A 27,811-nucleotide genomic window follows, 5' to 3' on the forward strand; every position below is an offset into this window, starting at 1 on the left:
TGGAAATTATGGGATGAATTTAACTCGTTTTGCTGTCACCTGTCGGTTCGCTGTCAGTGTCTGTTGTCTGTCAGTGTTTGAGCAGGACACATGAGAAGAGCCGCCGTGTCTGAACGCTGAAGCGGAAAATGTTTGGTAAGTTTTTTTTTTTTTTTTTTTTTGGTGCTTTTTTTTGTCACATTGTGCTGAAAGTCTACAGGTGTTAACACGAGTGTCAGATATTTTAGCAGAACAATGGCTGTAAGTTAAAATACGAAAACAGCCATTTAAACCCTTCGATAAATACACGTCAAATGTCGCTTTTTGACGCCGCCGCGCACTTTGCGCACTTTTTAGCACCGCTGAAGCTCCGCGAGACGTTTGGGGAACCCCGAGGTGACGACATGAGGACACACGGTTAGCACGGGTTAAGTTTAGTGACATGTTACCATGGCATCCAGACCATGTGACACCCTGACTCTAAGTGGGTCAAGTCCGAGCTAAATAAACCAATTAAATCCTGTTTCCAAGCTCACCTGCAGACAAATACCGTGTATTTGTTGGACTTCTGGTCCTGGTCTAATGTCCTGAATGAGAAGATGTCAGACTGAATGCACGCTCTGGTATTTCATGTGTCTCACTGCTGTGTTTGTGTGTTGAGACTCAGACAGGTGAGAGCGATGCAACATGGGCAGGAATGGACCAAAGAGTCGGCCGTCATGTCCCAGAGCTGCCTGCGTCTGTGAGTTGGATCATTAAAAAAAAAAAAAGAAAAGAAAATGCACGCATGTGTTCAACGTGCATTTCTCTGAACGTGCTCCAGTCTCAGCCATGGGCTCCCCCTTCCCTCTGCTGTGTGCTGCCGTAGGCTCCTCCACCCGGAGCTGAGCCCCCGGTGGAGCGTGTGTGAAAGGGGACCCTGCCAGCCTCCATGGCTCACTCGTCAGACCCGTCCCGCAGGGAGAAGACCCCCGGGACCCAAGGGTCACACACGGCTACGCGCAACCTCTTGCGGAAGAAGGAGCAGCAGCAGCAGCGGCGGCGTGGAATCCGATCCTCCTCGCCCATGGGCCGGGTCATCCTCATCAACTCTCCCGTGGATGGTGAGGAGCGTTCGGCTGCTGAGCATATTACAGTCTACAGTCTGCTGCATGAGTGCTGCATTTTACTGACCCGATCGCTGGCTCTCAGTCCTACACACGACATCTTTATACGCACGTCTCAGACTCTAACAGTCAATGAGAAAAGCAATGTATCATTAGATTACATTAGAAACAGCATAGGAAATACTACTGCTGTCTTATGAACACGCTAACCTCATCTTACCTGATACTTTATGAGAGAGAAATGTAAATAAAAGCATACATTAAACAGGAGTTAGTGTTTTAAACTCCGATGAGTAGCTGCAGCTTTGCTCTCAATCACTGCTCCTCGATAACCTTTGTGGAAGTTTTGCTCTTTCAGATATGTGCATCTGCGATGTTTGTAGGCGGCGATGACAGCGAGGACCTGCACACGATCACGGTGGATAAAAGCGTGGACGGAAAGCTCGGCTTCAGCGTGCGCGGAGGCTCAGAGCACGGCCTCAGCATCTTTGTCAGCAAGGTGGAGGACAACAGCACCGCAGGTAGACGTGGTCGTCCCACTCTGTGGAACAACGTGGTGTCGTGATGTAACCGCGGTGGCTCCTGTGACGGTGTTCTGTGTGTTTGCTCTCAGAGGACGCCGGCCTGCTCGTAGGCGATAAACTGGTGGAGGTGAACGGCATCAGCCTGGAGAGCATCACGATGAGCAGCGCCGTGAAGGTCCTGACGGGCAACAACAGGCTGAGGATGGTGGTGAGACGTGTGGGCAAAGTCCCCGGCATCCGCTACTCCAAGGAGAAGACGACCTGGTGAGAAAGAACAATTCCCGCTGACGTTGACTCGGGTTGTCACAAAAATATCAAGCTCTGACCAGCTGGGAAATCCTCCAGGGTGGACCTGATACACAGGCGGATGGTGGTGGAGGAGAGCGGACAGACGCCGTCGGAGAGCAGCTCGGGCAGCGCCCTCCAAAGGATCGTCCACCTCTACACCACCTCAGACGACTACTGCCTGGGCTTCAACATCCGCGGGGGAAAGGAGTTTGGTCTGGGCATCTACGTCTCCAAGTAGGAAAAGAAAACACGCGTCTTCATAAATGATCCTCTGACGTCTTTTATCGAGCTGCTGAACCGATCCTGTCCTCCTGTTTCAGACTGGATCCTGGCGGTCTGGCTGAGCAGAATGGGATAAAGATGGGGGACCAGATCCTGGCTGCCAACGGAGTGAGCTTCGAGGACATCAGCCACAGTAACGCCGTGGAGGTGCTGAAGAGCCACACGCATGTCATGCTGACCATCAAGGTGAGAGCGGAGAGGAGCAGCGAGCAGGACGTGAATCGGCCTCGAACCACCCACTGATGATTTATTGTCCCATTAGTTTCCTTATTTGCCTCGTTTTTAGGGAATTTTGGTGTAACTAAATATCTGAAGAAGCTTTGTGTGGAATCATGAGCTGACACAAATCTCTTTTATTTAAAATGAGCCAGTTTCAGCCTCCAGGACACGTGTGTGGTGTCACAGAAACGGCTTCTTTTTGCCAGTTTTTCCAGTCTGGTAGAAAAATAACTGAAACCTCAGCGTCCATGAAGGTAAAGGTGTGTTCGCTCAGCTGAACGTGTGGATGCTGACGAGGGTTCGTATCACGTTTCATATCCACTCTTTATTAGAAAGCATGTCGCATCTTTCGCGACCTGACGTGCATTAACTCTGACCCGTTTCCTACCTTTCATCTTTAATTCCCTCACACACACAAAACCGAGTACAAACCGGCCGAGTCGCGTCGCCGCACAGCGGATATGTGATGCAGGGCCGACAGCTGGCACGCAGTCGTAATATTCCTCACTCACTTTACCGGTCGGAGCTTGGGTTTCGCTCCAGGCCGTGTGCATTATTCACCAGGCGGCCGGGATCAGGTGCCGATCAAAGCTTAGAGCCGTGTTTTGCCTCAGGATGCCTCGCTTTCGCCCCAGGAAGCGTCGCGGCGATCAGAGGTTACTAGAAAGTCAAGAAGGGAAACATGTTTCTGTTTGAAGAGGTGTGTGTGTGTGTGTGTGTGGTTTTGGCTCTGTGCTCTTCTAGGGTTACTCTTTATCAAATATAGCCATCCCATAAAAGTTTCAAGCTCTCTACTGTATCTCATTTGCATATCTGTGGTCATATCTTGACAGGAAGCAGGACGATACCCTGCTTATAAGGAGATGGTGGCAGAATACCGGTGGCTCAATAAGCGTACGTATCAGGTGTCACGTGAGCCTTTCCGCGTGTGTTTTTGTCCGTGAAGCTGTAAATAACGAAACCCTCGCTGATAAGCTCAGATGCGTTTGAGTGAGACGATCTTGTGCTCTTCCTCAGTGGCCAACGGCGCTCAGAAGTCTTCCTCCCAGGGTTCAGAGTCCAACTCCTCGGCCTCCTCTCTGTCGTCTGGGACGCCGGTCAGCTCTCTCAGCGGCCTGTCGCAGGTCATGTTCCCTCCCAGCCTGCCGTTCGCTTCAGACATGGTGGATGTTTGCATCTCGACCGAGGACCAGAGGTCAGCTTGTTCAGCGTCACTTCAGAGATACTACAGTGGTGTTTTTCGTAGAACTTTTCCTCGCAGATGCACAGATAGAACAGGTGCGTGTGTACACTCACAGACCAGACATGATCGTGGTAGTTTACTCTCCAGGTCTGAGTCGCAGCGAACCGAGACCGCCATCCAGACGGACCTCCCCTCCCAGAGGACGGGCGCAGACACCACTCGCAGCCTGGGACGGACCACGCTGCTCAGAGACACGGCCATCCGTGCAGAGGAGGCCAGAGGGAGGAAGGAGTCCCCCAAGACGGCCGTGCTGCTGGCCCTCGGCAGACCGAGCCGACCAATCAGCAGGTCCCAGAGTCAGGTCACCGTGGCAGGTGAGAGGCGAGGAGAGATGAGGAGTTCATCTACAGGTCGGACCGCACAAGTGACCGACTGTCACTATCCAATCACAGAGATCAAGCAGAAGAAGGAGAAGAAGCAGAAAGGGAAGGACGCGGAGGAGAAGAGCACCCTGCAGCGCTCCAAGACCCTCGTCAACCTGCTGTTCAGGGGCGGACGCAAGAGGGACGCCTCCAGGGGGCGCTCCAAGTCCCCGTCCACAGACCAGGCTGGTAAAGGTAGACGCTAAAGATGTTTTATCCAGCGATTTTCTGCACGACCCTGACGACAGACACAACAGACAGGTGTTTAAGGTCCAGTGGACACCCATCGTTTGACCCTCCTCCTGTTTTCAGAGGGACGACACGTCAGCGCGATGCCACATGCAGAGATGCTGGGAGTGGTGGAGGACATGGCCCGCAGGCTGCTGACGGAGGAGGAGGTGGCTGCTGTGATGAAGACGTGCCGAAGGGTAGGACGCTGAGACGTTTCCAGTGTTTACCCCGTCCTGTGTCACTGAGTGGTTGATTGTTTTTGTCCTAACAGTACGTCGCAGAGCGGTCGGTGGAGAACCTGATGCGCCACCTGCTGGTCGTGCTGGACACACCTGAAAAGCTGCTGCTGCTGAGGGAAGTCAGGTCAGGAGAGCAATTTCTTCTCAGGCCTTTTTCTCCTTCTACTCCTCCTCAGTTCACAGAGAAGCATTTGAAAATGTACAAACACAACTGAAACAATTAACGAGTTAATGGACAACTACTCTGATAGTCATTAGTCTTTTTTTATGATTTCAGCTTTAATAAATGTGAAGATTTGCTGCTTTTCCTTTTAACCATTTTAATTTATTTTTCATAATTCTGGGCTTTGGACTGCCTGCGTGGTATAAACGGTGCTACCACAAATAAATGCCGTCAGAAGGGGATGAAGTATTTTTCAGGATAATCTCAACTCCAGATATTGAGACACTGAGGACTAATTAAAAGTGTTTATTGATCAGTGTTTTCCTGTTTGTCAGGATGCTGCTTCCTCCTCCTGACCTGAGCGTGTTCAATAACACGGTGACCCCCATCGAAGTCGAGGCCTACGACATCCTCAAGTATCGCTCAGGTGCGTCTGATGCTCGCTGAACGTCGACGTGTGTGTGATGTGATGTTCACAGTAATCAGCTCTGAACAGTCGTAGTGACGCTCTGCTCTCTCTCCTCTGCACCGCAGTCCGAACTCCTCCTCTTCGCTCTCCCACATCTGGTCGAGCGCCCAAACGGCGCCTCATCACTCCGATCCCGGGTCAGTACCTGTTCGTTATTTTAACCTTAATATGCTCTGACAAACAGATCTGGGATTGTCCGTTGATTTTGACTCCTGATGGGTATTTTTATTGTTATCATGCATATCGCTTTGTTTGTTTTTGTTTTTTAACCAGTTCAAAGATGCTGATCCGTCCTGTGTTTTCCCTCCAGATTACAGAGGAGGCTTTGAGCTCCACGCTGCTGAGGAGGTGGAGAAGGAGAGCCACCTACTGGAAGAACTGGAGAAGCTCAGTCTGTCAGGGCCCAGGGGGTCCCGGACGAGGCTCCACACCTCCTCCTCCTTCACCCCACTGCTGGACATACCGGTGGACGGCTATAACGCGGAGTCCAGAGACCTCAGGCCCCCCTCCGCCAGCGCCGCGCTCCCCAACTGGCTGCTGGCCCGGAGCGATGACCCCCGCCCTCCTCTCCGGACGGACATCGGCACGATTCGCTCCGTCCACTTTGACGAAGTTTCTCTGCACTCGGCTTCGGACAGAGGAGGAGCGGCGTTCAGGAACGGCCACTCCCAAAGCCAAAAGGAGAGAAGCGGAGGCAGGAGCCAAGACGGTGTGTTCACGCTGCAGAGTGCCGCTCGCAGGACTCGGCCTCTGTTGTCGCAGGTGTTCGGTCCAGGTCCAGGTGAGCAGGTGGGGACGGAGCAGACGAACGGACATCAGGCTCCATCAGAGAACGGAGTGGACGGCTCCGAGCCCGAACACGAGTTCAAGCTCAAAACCGTCAGCATCTCCAAGACCAAACAGTCACTCGGTAAATGTGCTCGATCAGGTCTGATTTTACACTTTGTCATCATTTAAAGATCATTAAACACTGTGGGATTAAAGTTTTCCAAAACCTGCTGGTTTGCAGTAACCAGCGCTGCAGGAACACAAATCTAAAGCCATGACTGACCGCCGCTCGTGTTGTTTCCTCGCTCCAGGCATCAGTATATCCGGCGGGATGGAGTCGAAGGTTCAGCCGGTGGTGAAGATCGAGAAGATCTTTCCTGGAGGAGCTGCCTCCACCTGCGAAGTGCTCAAGGTGAGACGAGTCACCGGGACCTTTTTAACAGAACATAATTTACACTTCACACAGGACGACGGAGAACCAGTGGAATTTATTATCATTTCTCATTTAGTTGCTGATAATTAATTAGTTTAATGCAGGGGGATTAACTCATTAAAACTGATGAAGTCATTTAATTTTTTGTATTTGCCAATTACTGGATGATGAGCTTCTTACTGCAGCGGTGACTGTGTGCTGCAGGGCTGATGCCCTCAATCACATGAAAAACCGTTTTAAAACTACCATCACTGCCTTTGACGAGAAAGTTCATATTTCAGGCTTTTGTAAACTCAAACTTCTTAATCCCTTTTTTCAGTAAGACTAAATTCAGTGTACTTCATACCTGCAGAGACCCTGTGGACACACAGAAGTGGAGACTGTTTGAGTGTTTGTCCCTTAATGTCTTCGTACTGTGTCTCGTGTCCTCAGGCTGGATTTGAGTTGGTGTCTGTGGACGGACTGTCCCTGCAGGGAGTCACCCATCAGCATGCTGTGGACGTCATCCGAAAAGCCTTCAGCAACAAGGCCAAAGACCCCATGGTGTTTGTGGTCAAAGTCCCCAAAAACCTTTGAAAGCAGACTTTCGGACAAATGTCCCGCGACTGGCAGCCTGTGGGACGGGCTGACGTGCTCTGAGGTCAGGTACGTAACTTTGCCATTCATGTTAAAGACTGTTAAAGTTAGGTGATGACGTGGACTCTGGCAGATCACAGGACTTGAGGATTAAGAACATGGATGAATATTAAGTCAACGCAGATGCAGCAAAAGACAGAAAAAGAACTCTGTGTCGTCAAAGCCTGAAATCATGCATCAATGGTGCTCCTGATCGCTTCATATGTCACTTTATCACAACCCAGGAGCCAACGCCCGTCAAGAACACGCTCCTATTTTTACCTTTTGTGTCGTATTAACATCCAGTCTCCTAAAATTCGTGTCATGGATCAGCAGTGAACGTCGATGCTTCTGATGACAAACTGAGTGCCTTTAAAAGCCGCACAGACGTCTGACTCCATGTGAAGTTGGCTTGCAGTCTAGATGTTGGCCTGCAGGGGGCAGATATGAGCTGCACATGAACATTTCTGCTCCTGGCAGCAGCCGAAGGAAACCCTAAACCTTAAAACATCACCTGAACGTAGACAAGAGGACTGTAGGATGATCCAGGTTGCCATTTCCTGGTGGAAACCGACAAAAATGAACTTAAACTCTTTATTTCTGCAAAAACTCTGATGTCGCATTGAAGTTTCTAGAATTTGGTGCAACAGTACAATTAAGGTGAGAAAATGCATCGAATGTACCACAAACACGCTATTAAATTTTGTCTTTTTTTAATTAAAAACGTAGTAGGTTTGTTCAAGAAATGTACAGCATGAAAATATACATTTAATGTCTTCATACAAATATTGTGGATTATAAAATTACACTGAGGAACCAGAACAAACATCCACACACACATAATATACAGGCGTCGGATCTGCAGGGACAAAACATCATGTGCGACATTGCTTTGGTCTATTCACAGTGGCTATGCTTTTATTTTCTGAGATGGACAGACATCTCTGGAAGAAGACTCAATGATCGGACAGGATTATTTACAGAGGATCAATCAGCAGTAGAAGAGGAACAAAACCAAGTAGATGCGCATGAAAAACAGGCCCTGCAGTGGAAAAACACGCTGCGGTCCGAGCAGTTTACACCAAAACACCGAGTGCATGATTTCCCTTCAAAATAAAATGTCAGCAGTCGAACTCCAGTCACCTCTTACCAGATACAAGAGCCATCGTTTGTGTGCTTTAGAGCTGTGTCGATGAACTAATGGGTCAGATTATGATTTGGAGGTCGGGACCCTTTATTTAAAATATGACAGCTCTATTTTCAGCCCTAGTGTAAGAAACTAAAGATGGCCAAATTCCATTTAGCTGCTTCAGTTTGAGCCAGCTCGGGCTGTGACCCGCCCTGGTTTCGACCTTCTCCACGGCAGACGGGTGAAACTAACTCGGTTAACGACGGCTCGGGTCAGCCAGCACACACTCCAGGACCCGGGGACTGGGTATTTCCTGGTGATGGAAAGCAGCTGACCTTCCAAAACGGCTGCTATGAAAAAGGCCTGGACGTTTACACTCGCATGATACACAGCACACACGATGACTGACTCGTTCGCTGCAGGAAAAGCTGACGTGTGCACTGGATGTAAGGTGTTCAGGTAGTCTTTGTTCCAGATGTTACTGTGCTCTATGACGTTAGACCGTACAGACCGTCAGACCTAATGGAGTCCACAAACTTATTCTGTCTGCTCAGGTATAAAAACAGCTCCTTTGTGCCAGATGTGGTTGGAAAATTAGATTTTTTTGTTGCTGTTGTTTTAGGAAGTGGACATATTTAAAACATCTACGGTTTGCTTGTTGCTCGTGATGTCATTTCCATAAAGGTTCGAGTGGTTCTGGGGAAAAAAACACTTTCCTCTCCACGTCACCCAGAGTGCTGCCGCCGCCATCGTTAGCACCTCTGATTCACTCACTCTCGTCATGACATGCTGAATGCGTGGTCTCCCACGTCTGCTGTCAGCTGACAACAGCGTGGGCTCCGTCCAAATTAACTGCGCTAATGAGAGCTGACCGCTGACACGGGGTGGGCGTGCGGCGCCGAAACCAGCGGGGGGGGGGGGGAGTCATCGCCAGCACAGGAGGACAGCTAAAGGTTGGGAGAAGTTACTCATACAAACAAAGTCTCCCACAAATGCCTAAAACTGGGAAAGAGGACCAGTGGCGTCCTGTTAGTTACTGCAAACACCGACAGAGACATTCACGGAGGGGCAGAGGACTGAAGTGGCCTACTAACGACTAATTGAGGTCACTGGCTTTCAAGTGGGAGTCCTGTGAGAATAGACCAATGAGGCAGAAGTAAAGTGATTTCACACTGCAGATGTTTTTTGTTTTTTTTAAAGAGAATGTGCTTCCATCACCACAGCACAGAGGAGATCAGATCAAAAGAAAAACTTACGCTGACAGTAGTGCAAATCAAAAGGTGGAGAGACACGAGGGTCAAATTTCCGTGGCGGCGATCTCGTCGAAGTTGATCTCGTTGCCGCTGCCCTCGTCCTCCTCTCGGCTCTCCAGTTCCTGACTGAGCTCCTGCAGGAGCTGCTCCAGCTCTCGGTTCCTGCGGTACATCTGCACATAGTTCTGCTGCAGCTGTTTCTGGTAGCGGATAACTTTGTCCTTCTCCTCCTGCCATATCCTGCGCTCCTCCTCGAAGCTTCCCATTTGCTGCTCGGCCCGCTGGCGCTCGAAGGCCAGCTCCGTCCTCATCCTGTCCATCTGCGCCTTCATGTTCTGCAGGGCCTCGCCGCTGCCCTGCCGCTGGGCCTTCGCCTCGTCGCTCTCGTAGGCCAGCAGGTGCTCCTCTGCTTCCTGGAACACCTGGCACTGTCTGTTTCCTGGGCCCTGATTGGCCAGAGCATCTCTGAGCTGAACCAGCTCTGCCTCCAGGCGTCCTACCTTCTCTCGGAGCAGCTCCGCTTCGCTCTTGCGGCGCTGGAGCTCGTTCTCGCACACCTCCAGCTCCAGCGTTCGCGTGCGGGTCGTGCCGTGGGCCTCCTGGAGCAGGACCTGGGTGTTTGTCAGCTCGCCGCGAGTCTCTCTGAGTTGACCCCGCAGCGAAACGATCTCTCCCACTCGCTGGGCCAACTCTCCCTGCACCTCCTTCAGCTGCTGCTTCAGCAATGAGATTTCCCCCGACTTCTGACACACCTGAGGGGAGAGGAGGAGCATTCAGGGTTCAGTTCAATGTTTTTGTGCACAGACTCATAAATAACAGAGTTCTGGTCAGTTGGCCCACTGGTTGGTTGATACGCTCTCATCCAGCCATATTCTCAGTGGTCAGACAGGCCCTCTGTTACTTTCACTCACCTCCCACTTGCTCTCCTCCAGTCGAGGCCCTAGCTGGATCTTCTCATGCTCATAGGAGGTGCAGCGCTCCTCCAGCTGCTCCCTCTCCTTCAGGAGCTGAGCGAAGTCCTCCTGCAGCTTCTTCTTCTCCTGCTGGAGCTGATACACCTGCAGCCATCAATTCAGAGAAGGAGCGTAGGGTCTTAAAATGCAGCTTTTGATTCCAGATGTGACCGATCGACGCAAATGAAGACAACTTTCACACATGGTTTAATTTAACAGTTTTCTGGCAACTTATTTTTTTAGATTTTTGAACTGCAGACTGAATGTCACACACTTCTTCTACCCTTACTGCTAGAACAGTTGTGCCTTCTCAGTAGTACAAGATAAATCGTCTGCTGTTTGGTTTGTGGATTACAGAATTCATGAACTTCTTGACACTTGACAGAGTCTGCCACAAGGGGGCAGTGCATCCCAGTTTCACACATGGCAGATGGCTGTGATGTACTGTTGGACACATGAAAGATTGTAATGTAGGACTATTAAGAACCTGCTGATCTGTTTTTACTACTTGAAGTTCGAGTAAACGAACTGGCTGACAGCTTTTTAAAAATTAATTTCATGGCTCTGGAAAGTCTTTAACTGTACTGTGACTGTATTTACATGCACAAAATATTCTGGTTTTGCCCTCGTCCCCAAAAAAGACAATATTCCCACTAAGCTATTTAAATGATGAAATGAATGAATATTCCACTAATATCCTGTTTGCATGCAGCCCATTAACAAGCCTCCCCTTTTCATTCGTCCAACCACCTTCTCAGAAAGGTCGACATATTAAATAACCTGTTAATATCAAAGTGTTTCATAATGTGTAAAACATCGGCTTTGTCCTTTGTGCATGTGTCTCTACCTCAGCTTTGCCGACTGTAACATATATCCTGAATGCACTGTTGGTCCAAAGAATGCTCTGAATACCAAATCCAACTCTGTTTGGAAGAATGATGGAATATTATTGTGCATGTGAACACAGTCTGTGGTTTTTAGTAGAACCTGACTGAGCCTTTGTCAGAGGTTCTGACCTGCAGCTGAAGCACCTGCTGCGCTCGCTGGGCCTTCTGCGAGGCCACCTGCATCCTGGTGGCACAGCCCTGTCTCAGCTCCTCCAGCTCCAGCTCGAAGCGCTTCTGCTTCTCCTCGTACACCTGCGACGAAACGCGACAACGGAGGGCAAAGAGGTCAAAAGGTTTTCACTCCAAATGTCCTGTTACAGAGTGACAGCGGGAGTGTTTCTCTGTGAAAACACTCATTATCGACCAACCTGACAAATGGCAGCTTCATTCTCGTCCAGGTTGTCTCGGAGTTGCTGCAGCTCCAGCTCTCGCTCCCTCAGCTTGTCCTCCAGGTCCCTCACCACCCCCTCATAGCCCTCCACCGGGCCAGGAGAGCGTCCGCTGGACCCGTTGTCCGACAGAGGCTGTCCTCTGCCGCTCAGCGAGCCAGAGCCCGTGCTCTTACTGGAAGACGAGCGCCCGCTGTCCGAGTTGGAGTGTCCGTGTCCGCCGAGCGGCGGGGCGCTCTTCATGGGCTCCAGGTGGCCAGCAGAGGCCTCTCCCGACGCCTGGCTGTAGCTGGCGCCGCTGTACGGGGGGAGGCTGGCCAGGGAGTTGCGTCCAGAGTCGGACAGCTGACAGGACTGGCTGCTGCCGCCGCTGTTTCGGGTCCTGCTGTACAAGCTGCATTTCTCAGCACAGGAGGGCGACACCTCTCTGTGGGCGGGGTTGAGCAGGTTCAGGTTGTTTTGGCTTTCGGACACGTTGGCACAGTGGCGAGGGGAGAGGTACTGCATGGAGGTGCGGCTCTTGGGAACGACGGGTTTGAAGGCAGTGGGCCGCAGCACTGTTTTCTCCATGTTCTAGAGAAGGAATACAGAACAGGACGATGACAGATCACATCAAGTGGTCTCAAACCTGAACTGAGTCAAACACGTTCAGTTTCACCTTTTCAACTACCTGTAGTGTTAAAGAAACATCATTATAGTGATCTATTGATGTGATCTAGTTGAATTATCTGCTTATCTTTTTGCGCAAGTTTGTGATGCTGACAGGTGTTTCTAGTATTTTGTCCACCCTTTTTATGGGGTTAAATAACAGAAACACTTCTTTGCATCTGATATAAAATTAAGATTTTACTCAGACTCACCCTCTCAAGCTTTCCTGACACAGGGATCAGTTTTGGAGGAGGTCCCCCCATGTTCCCATTCAAGCCGGGTCCCTCTTTGAGCTCGTCTGCGTCACTTCCTGGACTGACAGGTGTTACATGGTTGTCATTCCAGTCACCTATGTAGTCCTCGTTCAGATAGGTGTAGTTACCGTTCCCGCTCTCCTTCTCCAGCCCCCTGCTGGACGTTGTGGAGCTCTGCTTCTTGAGTGGGGGGATGCTCTGCAGTAAGGGGTCCTGGGGCGACTCGGAGCCCAGGCACGAGGCGCCAGGGGTGGGCCGACGGATCCTGGCTCCCAGCTCAGCGCCTGAACGGTGGTCCTGGTGGGGACGGGTGGCGATGAGGCTGCTGACAGAACCCATAGGATCCAGAGCGGAGGGTGGCGCGTTGATAGGGGGCGAAGGGCCGGAGGGGTGTCTCCTGCGGGGGTCTCCACTGAGGCCTGGGTTGTGGGGCTCAGCAGATATGGGCAGAGCCTGAACCAGGGCCATGGTGGCAGCTCAGAGGGGTCACTCGCTCTGAGAGAGGAGACAACAGTGTTGATCTCACAAAGATCATGTCCGAGTCAAGACTTGTTATAACGAGTTTACTCAAGTGTCAAGTCATTGAAGACAAATCCAAGTCAAGTCCTAGTAAAGACTTGTACTAGTAAGTCATTAGGTCTCGCATTAACAAGTCTGAAATCAAGTCCAAAAGCAGGTCTCGAGTCTTTCTAGACAAGTACAAGTGTCACATCTTGTAATACAAGTCTCAATTCACTCAAGACAAGTCCAAGTCAAGTCTCAAGTCTTTCAAGTCATATCTCAAGTCATCTCGAGACAAATCCACGTCAAGTCTGAAATCTTGTGACAGCAATTCTCCTGTAAGGTTTTCTGACATTCAGCATTTCAAAGTCAGGTCTTTTAGGGCAAGTCCAAGTCTCAAGTCCAGTCTCAGGTCCTTAAGGACAGGACAACTCACAAGTTTTCCTCAGCAAACTGCGAGTCCTTTGCAAGTGTGTTAATGTTTTTTCTCAGCCGACACAAAGACGAGTTTCTGTCATTTTTACTGATCTTAACCAGGAAACTAAAAACCGCTTGAAACGACATGTTTCTCTCCCTGATCAACCGGATGCTTTCAAGGAATTTCTCCCTCACAAACACACACAGCATCTACGACAGAAGCAAAACAGAGATGACATACAGTAGACTGAAGCGTACAAATGTCCCACAAGACCGTGGTGGCCCACACACAGAGAACCAGGACAGGCCATTCATGAAGCCCATTGAAGCAGCACAAACAGGGCCGGAGGCATGAGGCAGCAGAGGAAAGAGGTCTCTTTTCATTTGAGATGTAAAACGGCTTCTAACATGCTGGCATTTCCCCCGACAGCAACAAAGGCTACTGCCTCCACAAATCTCATCAGGCTTGGGAATAACTAAAAGTTCATAACTGTGGATAATACCTCGACGCAGGAACACAAAGAGGAGGTTGGGCTTGCTGTGGTTCTGTAGCTGTGGGTGTAAAAAGTTGCTGAGCGAATCCTACGGCACACAAAAATATAAAGTTGGGAGAAATAATAAAACGACGTAGGAGGCGCAAGATCTCATGCACTTAGTCTTCCACTCCCTCGCTCTGCAGGGCTGCCGGTGAACACTGGCTCTATAACAGGCGCATTCACACCATGATGTCAACAGTGGATGGTGAACAGTTGAGTGTTGTGTGGAGAACAATGGCCAACAGGACGCATGATGATGAGGTCACGGTGCTCCAACAACACACCAACAGCGCGGCCAGTTGTGCTCTAAAAACATGGCGGCGAGTCACAGAAAATGAGGATATCCGACCGACGGCTGCGTCCTGTTCTTGAGTTTCAGGCTGTCAGATCACAGAGGGATTTTAACGTGTGTCAAGGCTGCGGCCCGTCGTCGGTTTCGCCGTCAGCGCAGCTCTCTCTACCTTCCCGTCGGCATGGTGAAGATAAAAACCTGCAGGAAAAGACCGTCCGTGTTGACAGTCAGCGGCGAAGACGGCTAATAAGGTGAGCGGAGGGCCGACAGCAGGCGCGCTGGCCGGACTCCGCCTGCCAGGACGGGGCCGTGCCAAGTCATTTTCCAACCTGCCAAGTTTACTGCGAGGCTACGCGGCCACTACTGCGATTTAACTGTGATTACCACATGTTAATTAGCGCTCTCAAAGTTGGGCTGATCCCGACTTAGACTCATAATAACTGACTAAGACAAATCTGGCACTGACGGCATCTGTAGGCATGCACACTCCCCTGTGCATTGATTCACATTGGACATTTTAAAGTACTGTTAAAGTAAATTTCGCATCGTTAAAGATTCATACTGCAGACTTCAAGTACTGCATCAGTGATGGTACAAAGGAGCTAAGCTAATGGCATTCGGAGCAACATGTGGTGTTTGGGATGCAGCATTAACCAACCAACTTCGCTCCAACCAAACTGTACAAGGGATTTTGGATTTCGTTTCTTGTTTCGTTCCTATTTGAAGACTGAGATTTTCCATTTATTACAGCGACATTCAAAGGCGGAATAAGACACATTTAACGTGTCTCTCTGTGCTTGTTTCGCCTCGGGTCGCTGCAGCCTTTGTGTTGATCTGATGGCGTTCAGTTCAGACCTGTGCTGCGTTCAAGGTCAAATGTAGATCAACGTCGAGTGGTGCGTGTCTGTACTCTCAAACTCTTGGTTTACATTCATGGTTTTCGGCAGATCTCGGGGGTCTGGAGTATTTCTGATGGGGGGGGGGGGGGGTCATTTTGTTGCCCTCCAGCTCTATCCAGACAACTGAATAAGCTCTAATCCCTCCAGACTGAAACTATGCAGAGACTGGACTGAGGAGAGCAGAGGGGTCTCAAACTGGTTTTAAAGCCCCCGTCATGATCACGCAGTCCTGGTTTCTCTGTTGTTGTCATGGTGAGAGGGGCCTCAAACATTGGGGGGGGTCAGAGGGCTGACAGGGAGGCCAGGACCCCTCCTTAGCATCTTAAAGCCTTCAGCCTTTTTGACAAACTTAAATACGCTCCCAGTTTGTCCTTACGGTTGATAAATAGACTTTAATGCAGCAGCATATTAATTTAAATGAGCTCCACCTTTAAAGTGATGAACACGTCAACAACTACGATCCAAAGCTGTAAAAACCCCAGAAAACAGCCGTTATATTATAACCACCCCACAATGTCTCCAGTGTCAGCTGACACTGTTTTTGTCTGGGAAAGCTCTCGAAGGCTTTAACGCCCTTCAGTCATGCAGCGGACGGACAGACGGACTCGGCCGCTCCTCCAGCTGAAGGAATGTGCAGCCACACCGGCCAATGAGAGCTCAGACTAAACGCAGACGCCGCAGCCACCGTTTCTCCGGCGTCTCCTCGCTCACGTGCCACAGCTCAGCGTTCCTCCCGAGCGGTTTCTGCATGCCGGCAGCTCTGGGATCTGCTGTCACCTCAAGGCTTCAGGGTTTCATCCCCGAGCTTTCAGCGCTGACAGTTTTATAGAATCACTCTCGGATCAAACTCCAGAAAAAAAAAAGCAGCTGAGGGAGAATCTGCACTTGCTGCAGTTTCTTAAAATCTGCATCATTCTGCATAAAAGTGTGTGAGCCAAAACTTTCCAAAGCAAACACAAACACCCGAGTTCAGCATCTTAACTGCTTCTTTACTGCTTCATGGCTGGATTTAGGATTATGCACCGTGTATGTTAATCGTGACACAGGAAGAAGAGGCGGGTGACAACGCAGGACTCACCTGAAAGCCACTAACATTTGAGAGAGATGAGAAATCCACATGCTGAGATCAGTACAGGTCTGCAGACGGGCAGGTCACTCCAGTCACAGCAGCGGATTTCATTACATAAAGAGCAGTAAGTCTGGATAGAGTTCAGTGACATTCATTGGCATGCCGGGCAACCTTTCCTCTGACTGCATCTGAGATTGCCAATCAGAGAAACAAAGAGTATAAAAGCCTTTTTATAGAGGCCACGCTGTAAAGCTCCAGTGTGCACGGTTTACCGGCCCTGCCCTGCAACACTGCAACGTCACACAAACCTGCTTTGAGGCAAACTGAGAGAGAGCCTTCACTAAATCCCTCTTTGTTAGCGCCACGCCATAAACACACAGCCGCAGAGGGGAGAGTCTAAAAATACTCCCCCACACCAGGTGAAGCCTTGGGGGGGGGGAACAGAAACCCTGTGAGCTGAGGCTTCACCGCTCAGAGCAGCACCACCTCAGACTGAAGAGAAAGAGGTCGAGGCAGGCGGAAGGTGTCTCAGAGCCCCTCCTCCGCTCTCCATCCTCTCTCTGCTTCTGTCCTGGACCCCCTCCCACCTCCTCAACCCCCCCCCCCCCGTCTCTGCAAACTGGAACAGAGAGGGAAAAGTGTGACAAAGCTATTTTAGTTGTGCAGACAGCCTACCTTTCCTCAGGCAGACACTTCGTAAACCCCAGCAGACCGCCGGTCACCGGGCCACATTTAAGGTCCAAAAACCAAAATACATTCAGTCTACAATCCTCACACTTCACACACGTCCTGCTCATTGCTGCTCTTCTAGGACAGGATGTTAAATCTGAATGACTCTGCTGGTAAATAACAGGTTAAATTCACGGTGTGTGAAAGAAAGCAGTTCACTGAACGGACATTTCTCACGAGGGCCGCCAGGTTTGTTTGATGCACTGAACTCTGTCAATGATTGAACTGCACTGAGAGGGAGCAGAGGCCTCCGTTCATTCATTCACACACACACACACACACACACACACACACACACACACACACACACACACACACACACTTCTGGATGAACGTCCTCGGCTCGTCACTGTGTTTGTTTTCAGGAGCAGTAACAGACGAGCGATCGATGGATTTTTGGCTGCACTTTGTCGGTTTTAAGCTCGGATTGTTGCCATTGCTGTAACTAATGATCGCTTTCATTATCAATTAAACTTCTGATCATTTTCTCGAGGTCGTGTTTTCGATTCCTTTTGGTCGATTTTCAGCCTAAAACTTCAGTTTAGTGCCAAATCTGACAGAAAACCAGGACGTGGACTGAAGCGATTCATCAATGGTCAAAATAGTTGCTGCTTATTTTTCCAATTATTTCCATTTCTTTTCCCTGTTATGGAATTAAAAAAGAAAAGTTTCATTTCTCCACCTTAACATGAACATTAAGATTAAACCAGCAGAAGTGAACTCACAGCTTCATGAGCGGCAGGATGAGCGATCACCAAACACCACCTGATTGTCAGAGTAATAAAGTCAACTTCCCTTTTCTCCAACGAGTTTCTTACCCCAGTTTGTTCTCTGCATATCTGCCCTGCTCCTCCTCATCCTCATCCTCAGCCTCAGCTCCTGCAGACTCTCAGCTTCAGCGGGCTCAAACGTTCACTATGTTCAGCAGGATGTTTGGCTCCGGCTCGGACTAACTCTCCTGAGGAAAACTTCTCTAACCCCCTCAGAAAAAAGCAGAGGAACAGCCAAATGCCGCCAATGTGAATGGGAGCACAGTCCCCTCCCCTTCCTCCCAACCTCCTCCTCCTCCTCCTCCTCCTCAGCACAGCCTCTCTCTGACAGATACACCTCCTTTCTCGCAGCCCCACTCCTCCTCTTCCATTTCCTTTGACCAAAGAAACTACACTCTGCAGAGTCCTCTGCTGCCTTTGTGAGGCAGTAAAAAGAAGCGAAAGGGGAGAGGAACAGAAAGCCGGCGAGGGCGAGCTGTCAGTTTAAGACCTTTCTGCTTTCCCGGCCGATTTCGAGCAGAAAGCACAAAGGAAGCGGAACTTCACGAGGACATCTTCTCACTTTAAAGAGTCTGGATTTGCCTTTTTGATTTGAGCCTTTTCATCTGTCAAAATTGAGTCTTCATCTCAGTGCATTCGAGACGAAACTAAAGAAGATGTGAGTGAGGAGAGGACAGCTGGGAAGTGAAGCTGGTGGGAGCCAACAACAGAGTTCAAATATGCAGGCGTTATATTAAGATTTAGTATGAAAACTCCCTCAAAGAGTCGTCCTCGAACGCTGCAGTCCTGCCTCTCGTCTCTCAGAAAAAAGAATTGCAGATAATTACTGAGCAGATTGTTAATTAAAGAGGCTGTCACTCTGAATTAAAGGAGGTAAACCCATCAAAGATCAGCACTGATGCTGCATAAAAGCACAGACCAGAGAGGAGCACCGCTGGCTGTTTGACTCGTGTACATACAGGATGTGTTCAGACACATTCAGGTAAAACATTCTGTGTGTGTATTAGCAGCAGTCTCCCAGATTTCAGTCCTGGTTGGTTGGCAGTAACAGCACATGTGGTTTAATGCGACACAGAATCAAGGCAAAACAAACTAACGTGGTATTAATGAAGGAGTCGGGCCATAATAGGCCACTCGCTCTCTTCTGTGATCTGATTTGATGGTGCTGGCCGTGAGTCTGCAGGCCACAGTGAGAGGAGCTGTTACCTCCCTGAGGAGTTTGAGGTGTGCAGCTCCTCATCTCACTGTGGCTGCTCCTTCTTGTTTCTTTACTCCCCACGAAGTGTTTGCAAATGCAAAGCTCACTAACAAAGACACTGCATTTCCTGTGATGCTTTTAATGTGAAGGTGCAGCTTTGGGAAATGTTCGGTTAACGTTGAGACCAACAAACTCTCATCTGTGGGCCGCAGGCTCAGTCACCGCTGTGTGACCTCATTTGACGACAGACAGCGACGTAACACGTTTATTTCAACGAAAACCTTTGACGTTATTAGTTCAAGATTTCTTCGTCGATCTGGCACCTCCGTGTGACTGACTACACATCCTGCAGACACAGGTGATGTTTCATGTCACCTGATGAACGTCAGTCCAATGTTGGCTCTTCTTTTAGCTCTGCTTTGGTCTCCACCTGCTCAGCTGCTAAAGCCAGCCGCCTTCAGTGGGTCTATAGGAGGATTTTCAGTGAAAACAGCTGCCGTAAAACAATGCTGTGACATCCGACGGACAAGTTTAAATCAAAATGGGATATTCATGTGTTCATTTGTAGGTGCAGATAGAGTCTCTAAGTAACCAGCTGATCAGCTTCCAGAGGAGTAAAAGCATTCACCTTCCGCCTTGACCTGTAATCCACCATCTGGCCCAAGTGAATTAAAATAAAGGAGACAACAGGACGAGATGGTGAAGTCGAGCTCAGCTGCTCAGCTCCCAGATGAAGCGAGGGGTAAAGTAGGGTACGAGAAGTAGGCTATGCCCCGCCGCCGCCTTGCACACACACACAAACACAGATCTGTCCCTCTCGCTTCCTCTACTCCCTCTCCCTCCCCCTATAACTAGGTCACACTGGTAGGCATGAAGTTTGAGGCAGTGAGGCGTAGGGGAGGGAGTTCAAGGTCATTCTTGGCCATGTCTCAATGGGAGGTCTGGAGAACAGTGAATGTGCCACAAGTGAAGTCCCAGCCTGCTGCAGCCGAAGCTGCAGAACCCACGCGCAGTCAGAGTCCAACGCTGGACGACATACACCATCAATCAGCCGCCTCAAGGCCACCGGTGCCGGGATAAAGAGGCAGGCTGCAAATCACCTCTGTGAATGCCACCATTAACACTACCTCTTTATAGGCGAGAGGTGGAGGGGGGGGGCTGACATGACTCAGCCCATTTCGAGCGAGTTGATTTACAGGCTGAAGCAGCAAAGTGAAGTGACGACTGTGTGGCTTCCTTCTCCGTCTGCAGGATAACTGAGGGAACACCAGCAGGGATTTACAGCAAAACTCCAGTTAAAACAAATAATTCCAGTGTGGCTTCGCAGTAACGTTGGGTACATCTATCGGGTGGTTTCTGGTTTATCCTCCTCAGTCACATAAAGTTTGTTATTCTACAGGAAACCTTAAGGAGTGCCGCCTGCGGGCCAATATCTGGTGAACATTTAAAGCGGCTCCTTAGAGGTCGCAGCGCTAGTTTATCTCTATCTGCAGCGGCTGCCCAGCAGGTGGTCATCCATCATATGCCGAGCTGCCATCTCTCTGCGGCCCGTCAGCCTGCTTCCCTCTATATTTTCATAACAACGCCTCACGTCTGGGACCGGGAACCGACAGAAAGCTAGGCCATCCATCAATGTCCGCGCTGCCTGTGCGTGGGGACATCACTCCCTCTGGATGCCGCAGCTAAAACTGGCCGCGACCGGCCGGCCCTTTGGACCACTTCCTTCCAAAATAATCCTCCGTGGCACAAAGCAATCCACGAACACCTCCGAAATAAAAAAGGTTTAGCGCTCAGCAGGGGGGTGGTTCATCAGTTTAAGACACAAATGAAGGGAGAGAGGGAGCTCTGAAGATTGAAATAACTACTCCTCTTAAGTCCAGTCATAAATCCACAGAAATGGGATGGCTGTATTGAGTTGGCAGCGACCCGACTCAGCCACACTCTGATTTACCGTATTATGTGCCAAAGAGATTAGGGTTTCGCCTTCAGCTCTGGAATTACAGCAAAACCCTATCCATGATTAAGATCTGCTGCTAACTCCCACACAGCAGGAATGTGTTAACATCCACACACGGAGGGATGCACGCTGCTGTGTGTGCGGCAAGCTGCAGCCAATTCTCAGCGTCAAGCAGAAAGGGCTCGAGAAGGAAAACTGGTTTCAGATGTCAGAGAATTTAAAGCTGCAACTTTGTGAGAGAAGTCATGTGAAAATGTTTGCATACAATCAAACCGCACAGTCCTGTTTCACACCAGGACACGGGGAGTTCAGGGTTCTCTCTAAAGCACATTTCACCCAAGAGGCTCCACTTACCCGTCAATGACACCCTGTCTTCAGCTTCTGGAGGCCTTAGAAAAGCATGAGGTACGGGTCGGTCGAGCATCCCAGGGACTCACACCGGTGAGCAGATCTTCATCCTCTCTGTTCTCCCGAGCTGAGGGGATAAAAAGCAAAGGAATGCATGTTGTTGAATCAGCAGAAGAGAAGCAGAGAGACGGCTACCGCTGTGGAGAGTTGGAAAACCTGAAATGTGACAAGTGTGTTTATAGAAGTCAGCGAAAAGGAGGAAAATCTGAGTCATGACGGCAAAAACGCTTGACACGGAGGAAGGCTGAGACTGAGGGGATTTTCCACGTCAACATGAGTGAAGCTCGCGCCCACTTCACCAAACAACCATCCCCTGAGCGCAGTGAAGACCTTCCTGATCTTTCTTTTACATGTTTGTACACCACCACAAAGGTTTTTGTCATTTTCTGTAATCTTATTCCAAGATGTGCTGCAGGAAGAAGAAAAACATTGATAAAACAAACTGATTTTGGCTCAAATGATGCTTTGACATCCAAAAAGGTACAAAGGTGAGAAGCACACTGCCACCATCTGGAAAGAAGTCCACGGCCCATCTGCGATTCATTAAACTGGTGCATTAGTGGTAAAGCAATATTGAAGTTTAGAGTAGAAGAAGTGCCAGAGGTGAGTCCACCAGACAGCCATTAGTCCACGCTGACAGACTATTCGCAGTCCTGCTGCCGTGAGAATGTTTGAACTGCAAAGCGTAACGTCAGATTACATTTTGCACCATCGTGTTTTCAGCAAACGATATCATAACAGGTAGAAGGAAGTACTGACGGTGTGCAGAGTGTACAAACAACTTCCAATCAGCTGTGCAGGTTCCTTGTTCAAGGTGTGCCCCCTCATGTTAGAGTATAATTTCATGAATATCTGCAGAACCGAAGCTTTGCTCTAATTGCAGCTCGGCCTCAAGAGATCCTATTTCCAAGCAGTGCCGTACATGAATTATTCACGCAGCATTCAGAGACCATCAGACGGGTCCAGTGTGTCACTACGGCTGAATCTCTTACTCGTATCACAATTTGCAGTAAAACTACAAACTGAGAAAAGCAGCCAGTGACACCTGCAGTAGCTTTAAGTGGTCATTAAACAGGAATAGTTCTTAGTGAACTACTGAGACGTGTTGAGGGTGACTCCAGGTGGAGTCACCTTTGGAGAGAGCAGACGTGCCCTTTCCAGTCTTCATGCTAAACTATGCAAACCAGTGGCTGGAAATAGCTTCATATTTAGCACACAGACATGAGAACGGTATTGATTAGAAAGCTAATGGACCATAAGACCAAAGGGTTCAAATGAATGAACCTGCCAATGGAGAAAATCCGGCATGCTCGTCTATTTGATGCAGATCCAACTTCTTTGATTAAAAACAGAAATGGTGAAACTTCTGACAGATGAGTGCACTGCTAATCTCTGTAATTTTTAACCTTCATGCATGTCATTTTCAGGATCAAACAGAATAAAAACAGCAAGACGTGAGTCAATAATGTCATAAAATTGAGGGACGTAGCATCAGATCTGGGGTCTTGGTGCGGTAGGAGCCGAAACACGAGCAGCAGCCTGGTGGTTAATGTGCATCCTGTTTTATCAGCAGGATCAGGGATGTTTGCTAAAATTACCGTTACCAACCGCCTGCAGGGTTACAGCAACTGTACAGGCTTTACTTAAAGCTAAACAAACCTGCAGCTCCTCCATCTGTGCCGAGCGTACTGCATTAGTATGTCAGACAGATGGAAGTGCTGAGGAAACTGTGGCTTCCCACATGTAATGTAGCTCAATCCAGATGGCCTTCAGACAGCTTTTAGCGTTGCACTGCGATGTGCAGAGTGTCTCCTCTGAGCTCTGTGACGTCCTAACGCTGTCGCTGTTTGTTTGAAAGACAGACAGGCAATCAAGCCACAGATCATGGACCGCTCTGCTCACCTGCTATTCCACACTGAAGGGGATAATCCTCATAAAACGAAGAACAAACAGCAGGGGGAAAGAGAAGCATGTGCGCTGGCTGAAAAGAGAGGAGGGGGCGGCGGCGCGATTACCATCTCATTCCATTATTCATCCCATGAAAGGGCACCTTCAAAGACGGCCTTCAATACCAACAGCCCTCATTACGGCACGTTAACTGACCCACAAATCAATCAGCAATCAATGAAGTGGAGGAGTAAAGATGAGACGTAAAGACATTTGATTTTGGAGGAAGAGCCGCCTTAAAAGAACTCAAACCGGCTCAGAAAGCTCCTTTGAAGTGGAGCTGAACTGTTTTCAGGGCAGTTCAAAGCAGAAAACGCAGCTGCAGCGAAGAGAGGGGCTTCGGTCTGAGGCGGCGACCCACTGAACAGGTCAGCAACGTGTCTGAAACGTCCTGCTGCATCCGATTCGACTGCAGAAACAAACTGAGGACCAAAGTCTACCTGTCGAGCAGCCACAGAAGAGAAAGAGCTCGAAAAGACAACAATAATAATGATTTCAGCTGCTTACAAGGATCTCCTCACGTCATCGCTAAGCCTGTGAGCAAACAGCAATGAAGTAATATAAGAGACATCTACATGAGTGTTTGTGGGTCAGAGTCTGTTTGGACAAAATAAAATAAATGTATCTGAACAATACGATCTGTCACAGCTTAAATTAAAGTAAGGATTACTTTAATTACTAAGTTTAACAAATATACATCTGAGATTTGACAGAAAAAGTGCAGGAACAACATGAAAAATAGCAAACGATTTGCTGGTTACAGCTTCAAAAATGTTTTTATGGCAGCTTTAGACTGTGGCTTGATGGGAACTTGTGATTATGTTTGGCATTTTTCAGATTTTTGGCCACTCTGGGTAGCTGTAAAGCTGTCAACACAACACTGGCATGTTATCAGACACATTAGCATTCATTTGAGGAGGACTGGATTGGTGTTTCTGTCTCTCTTTTTAGCCAAGTTTTGCAGCTCAGACAGGAAATGTGCAGCCTTAAAGCTGATAAATGCTCCACTATGTTCACCAGCTAATAGCAAACTTCCTCTGCCTGCCTTTGGTACTGGACAGCGAGCGTGTAAAAGCTGCCTGCTGCAGCTGCAAACAAAGCTGACGAGCAGTCACATGATGATCTGCGACTACAAAAACATGTCTGATAGTCGTATTAACGGCTAAAAACAGCCCAATCAAAAGTCTAAATAATCATCGCTGGCAACTTTATGCAGACTTTTACGGTGCAAACAAAGACAACAGCACCTCATCAACAGGTAAAGGTGGAGATTTTAAGCTTGATTTCACTCATAAACATTCAGTATTAGTTGGTGCACGTCTGTGGTCACAGCACACTGTGCAGTGGATGGGAGGTTACATTAAATAGGATGTGGTGCAGGAAATAAATTGAGATACCTATTGGGAAGGGCAGTGTAATAGAGAAGTGGAAATGAGGATAAATGAGGTACAGTGTTTGCCAGGCTTTCAGGCCCACACACACATGCAAACACACACACACACACACTCGCACAGAGCCAGTGGACTATTAAGGAACAGGGCGGCCCACTTCTTCCCTATCCAAACACTGCCACCCAACAGCACTCAGGTTTATTATTCTAATGTTCAGCCGTGTGCCAAAGGTTCCAGACAAGCTAACAAACCCCATAAGAGGTGATGGAGCCAAAACACCCTGAACAAAGGCCTTTCAGCAAATAGAGAAGTGAAGCTGCATCAAAGGGACGTCGCGCAGACAGTGACAATGCTGGACTCAAAAAAAAAAAAAAAAAAAAAGCATGCAACTGAAAACATGTCATTCATTTTCATTTGCTTGTTGCAGTCAAAGACATAACAGCACGAACGTGATGGAAAATAACTGATGGAGGAGACTGTTCAGGAGCTCTGAGGTGATACAGCTGCTTGTTTAACAGGATGAAATGGGCAGAGTCCACTGGGAACGCTGGCACGTCTGCCTTGTTTGGACAGCGAGAGGTCGGCCCACATGGAAAGCATCACATTCCATCTTAAACAGCACAAAATCTCTCTTTTCTCGTTCAGGATCATCCAGGCCAAACCTCAAACATCCTCCCACATTTTTAAAAGCGCACAGACAGAAAACTCTGACTGAGGATGAGGAGGAAACGAGCAGCTGTCAGTGAAGAGGTGGTGCTTTTTGGAAGGAAGGAATGTGAAAGAAGATGTCTTCCATTGACAAAAAAAAAAAAGCTGAAGATGAACTGAACCACGCTGGTTAAGGCGACGACGGCGTATCTGTCGACTGACGAGCAGAGATAACAAATAAATCTACAGCTGACAGACGTTAAACCGCAGGTAGCCTGCTGCTGTGTTCCCCGTGGACGGACGGACTGATCATTGTTTGGATCGTCTCTCGTCCTCTCTGAGGCAGGACTGACGGCTCTCCATGCTAATTACTTCACATCCACTTCCCCTCTGCCTGCGTAAGCCCTTATGCAACGCCGTGACGCAGCTGCCCCTCCGCCGTGCGTCCCACCACCCACGTAGCCTCTGATCCGCACCCTCGTTCCTCGCTGCCACCCCCTCGCCTCGCCTCGCCTCGCCGGCAGCTGCGTCCCACCACGCGGTCGGCCTCCCCGCTCAGAAGCTTCGCCTCAGGGCTGCCTCGTCTGTTTCAGATGCCACGTTCTGATGCGTTTGTGTGCCGTCCATCTCGCGGCCTCTCAGCAGCAGATAATCAGGCCAGAGATCACGCAGAGAGAGACGAGGAGTGGATTTAAAAATATCCTGATAACCAACCACAGGGAGGGGGTCGTCCCACTTCCACACTGTACCTCTAACTCAGTGGCTCTCAAGCTGGGGGGGGGGGGGCACAGAGCCACTGCAAGGGGGGGGTGGGGGGGGGGTGACCAGAGGAAAAATATGAAGTGAAATTAAGATGAATTAATTCATGTAGAGAAAATAAACACTTTGCTGATGCTATCATGCTGAGCGATCACTAAAATTCAGCTTGGATTGCTTCGTCGATCAATACGATTGAACGATGGTGATCGATTCGGGGGGGGGCATACCAAAAACTAAAGGAATGAAGGGAAGAGGATGCAGACTGAACAGTTAAAGCAATCAGAGATGGCATTCAGGCTCTAAACTTGCGAAAGGACACAGGATGAAACATGAAATATGACCCTGAGTTTCACATTGAAATGAAAAAGCCGTCGTCGTTTTTGAAAACCTGTCAAAGAAAAAAAAATACGACCTTGACGGTGAGAGTGAACGAAAGGAGGGAGATGAGCCAGAAGAAAAGAGAAGGAAGATTTAAACATAAAGGATAGTTCAGGTTCGTTCCTGCTGCGGCTTATCTTCATTATTCTGGCCATAGATCTACGGAGGAGCAGCCTGAGTCAGACCATCAGACACATTATGTAAACCACTTCAAGGTAAAACCAAAGTAAAACTTCTCACTGCTCCAACTAGAAACTCGCCTTCTTCAGTCGTCTTTACTCTGAATCTTTTTTATTGTTTATTTGTACAGCTTGTTCTGTTTTCTTCCCCTCTTTTTCATTCTGCTGTTGCGACAAGCAAATTTCCTTATTTCCTTTATCCAAAAAGTTGGGACGCTGCGTAAAAAATGAATATGATACGATAATTTTGAAGTGTAACTGAAAACAGCACAAACAGAATGTAGTTGATGTTTTTCCTCATCAGCTTCATTGATTTTTGTCTTCTCATTCTGAGCACCTAAAGACTGGGAAAGATGTGAAAAGCTCCAAAAACACCAGTTTGGATCATTCCACAGGTGAACAGGTTGATTGGTTGATGAACGGCAGTTCGTACATGTTCTGAGTCAAAGTTGATGCTGGTTTTGGATCGAGCGCCGCGATCACGACCTGTTCGTCTGCTTTCTGTTTCTGTGTTTTCTCGTGTTCCTGACCTCCATCTGTGAGAACGGCTGTGGGCTACGCCGCAGTCACAAGGTGTGAGATGGATCACAGCAGGACGCCGGGCGGCTGACACGGCTGTAGTGTGTGTGTGTGTGTGTGTGTGTGTGTGTGTGTGTGTGTGGTAATCAGAGTCAGAGATGCACATATGGGCCTCTCTGCAGCAGCTGGGAAAGTCATGATCACACTACCATCACAGCTGCTCACAGGAAAAAGGTTTTTCATGCGTTTGTTAACACAGAATCACCCACAAGTGACAGCAGATGATGCAACACGCTGCGTGCAAACGCAGTGCAAAACATTCTCCTGACAACTCGCTTCTGGCTGTAAGCTCGGACTTGGGATGAAGGCCAGACATGACAAAACTGTGCCCACATCCTGTGACTAACCCTGATGTCTGAAGCCATGTAATCCAACCTTTACACTGCGCTTCTCTCTGCACCAATCAGAGAAATAATTCATCTTTCTGAAGGCTGTACTGGGACACGGCGACAGTGATAACATGCTGATGTTTAGCAGGTGTAAAGTTTACCGCGTTAGCATGCTAACATTTGCTAATCTACAGCTAAGGGTGACGAGGGGGTCATTAGCTTTGCAAAACCACAAATGTCCACCAAAAGAGGTGGACTTGCTAACCACTAGCATGGCCAAAAAGCACAAGCAGAACTGATGCAGTGTGAGTAGTTCAATGACCTCAGGGTCCATTTTCAAGTTATCCTGGAGGAGAAGCGTCTTCCCCTCCAAGGACACTTGTTCCTCCAG

At 49.0% G+C, this 27,811-nt stretch overlaps 2 protein-coding genes across 5 annotated transcripts in view; one reads left to right on the forward strand and one right to left on the reverse strand.

The window, feature by feature from the left end:
• Nucleotides 1-7,667, forward strand: LOC143338769 (PDZ domain-containing protein 7-like). Of its 2 annotated transcripts, none has more exons than XM_076759423.1 (18): nt 1-135; nt 641-721; nt 848-1,082; nt 1,469-1,606; nt 1,699-1,873; nt 1,955-2,131; nt 2,218-2,365; nt 3,232-3,292; nt 3,416-3,593; nt 3,729-3,955; nt 4,034-4,198; nt 4,316-4,431; nt 4,506-4,597; nt 4,972-5,063; nt 5,171-5,242; nt 5,416-6,015; nt 6,185-6,285; nt 6,739-7,667. In XM_076759423.1, the coding sequence occupies exons 3-18, from the start codon at nt 911-913 to the stop codon at nt 6,880-6,882; spliced, it is 2,658 nt and encodes an 885-aa protein (XP_076615538.1). In that variant the 5' UTR covers nt 1-135; nt 641-721; nt 848-910; the 3' UTR covers nt 6,883-7,667. The 2 variants fall into 2 exon arrangements, with proteins under 2 accessions (XP_076615538.1, XP_076615539.1); XM_076759424.1 differs by having other exon boundaries at nt 2-135; nt 647-721.
• LOC143338770 (leucine zipper putative tumor suppressor 2 homolog) overlaps nt 7,618-27,811 on the reverse strand; it is a 25,926-nt gene continuing 5,732 nt past the window's right edge. Inside the window, exons 2-7 of one of the 3 annotated variants that reach the window (XM_076759425.1) lie at nt 21,157-21,277; nt 12,393-12,929; nt 11,512-12,105; nt 11,273-11,395; nt 10,215-10,361; nt 7,618-10,055 (exon numbers count right to left, since the gene is read on the reverse strand). In XM_076759425.1, the coding sequence (XP_076615540.1) occupies nt 9,348-10,055; nt 10,215-10,361; nt 11,273-11,395; nt 11,512-12,105; nt 12,393-12,902 (2,082 nt within the window). In that variant the 5' untranslated portion in view covers nt 12,903-12,929; nt 21,157-21,277 and the 3' untranslated portion in view covers nt 7,618-9,347. Of the gene's footprint in view, nt 10,056-10,214; nt 10,362-11,272; nt 11,396-11,511; nt 12,106-12,392; nt 12,930-21,156; nt 21,281-27,811 lie in introns of those variants that run through there. The other 2 variants (XM_076759427.1, XM_076759426.1) reach the window with 2 other exon arrangements.

The sequence above is a fragment of the Chaetodon auriga genome, chromosome 20, assembly GCF_051107435.1.
Source record: "Chaetodon auriga isolate fChaAug3 chromosome 20, fChaAug3.hap1, whole genome shotgun sequence".
Classification (NCBI taxonomy): Eukaryota; Metazoa; Chordata; class Actinopteri; order Chaetodontiformes; family Chaetodontidae; genus Chaetodon; species Chaetodon auriga.

Excerpts from the sequence above, each read along its gene's own strand:
- LOC143338769 (XM_076759423.1), top strand. The coding sequence starts at position 911 with ATGGCTCACTCGTCAGACCCGTCCCGCAGGGAGAAGACCCCCGGGACC. Across the intron at positions 1,607-1,698 it reads GGAGGACAACAGCACCGCAG|AGGACGCCGGCCTGCTCGTA; the intron begins GTAGACGTGGTC and ends GTTTGCTCTCAG. Across the intron at positions 6,286-6,738 it reads CCACCTGCGAAGTGCTCAAG|GCTGGATTTGAGTTGGTGTC; the intron begins GTGAGACGAGTC and ends TCGTGTCCTCAG.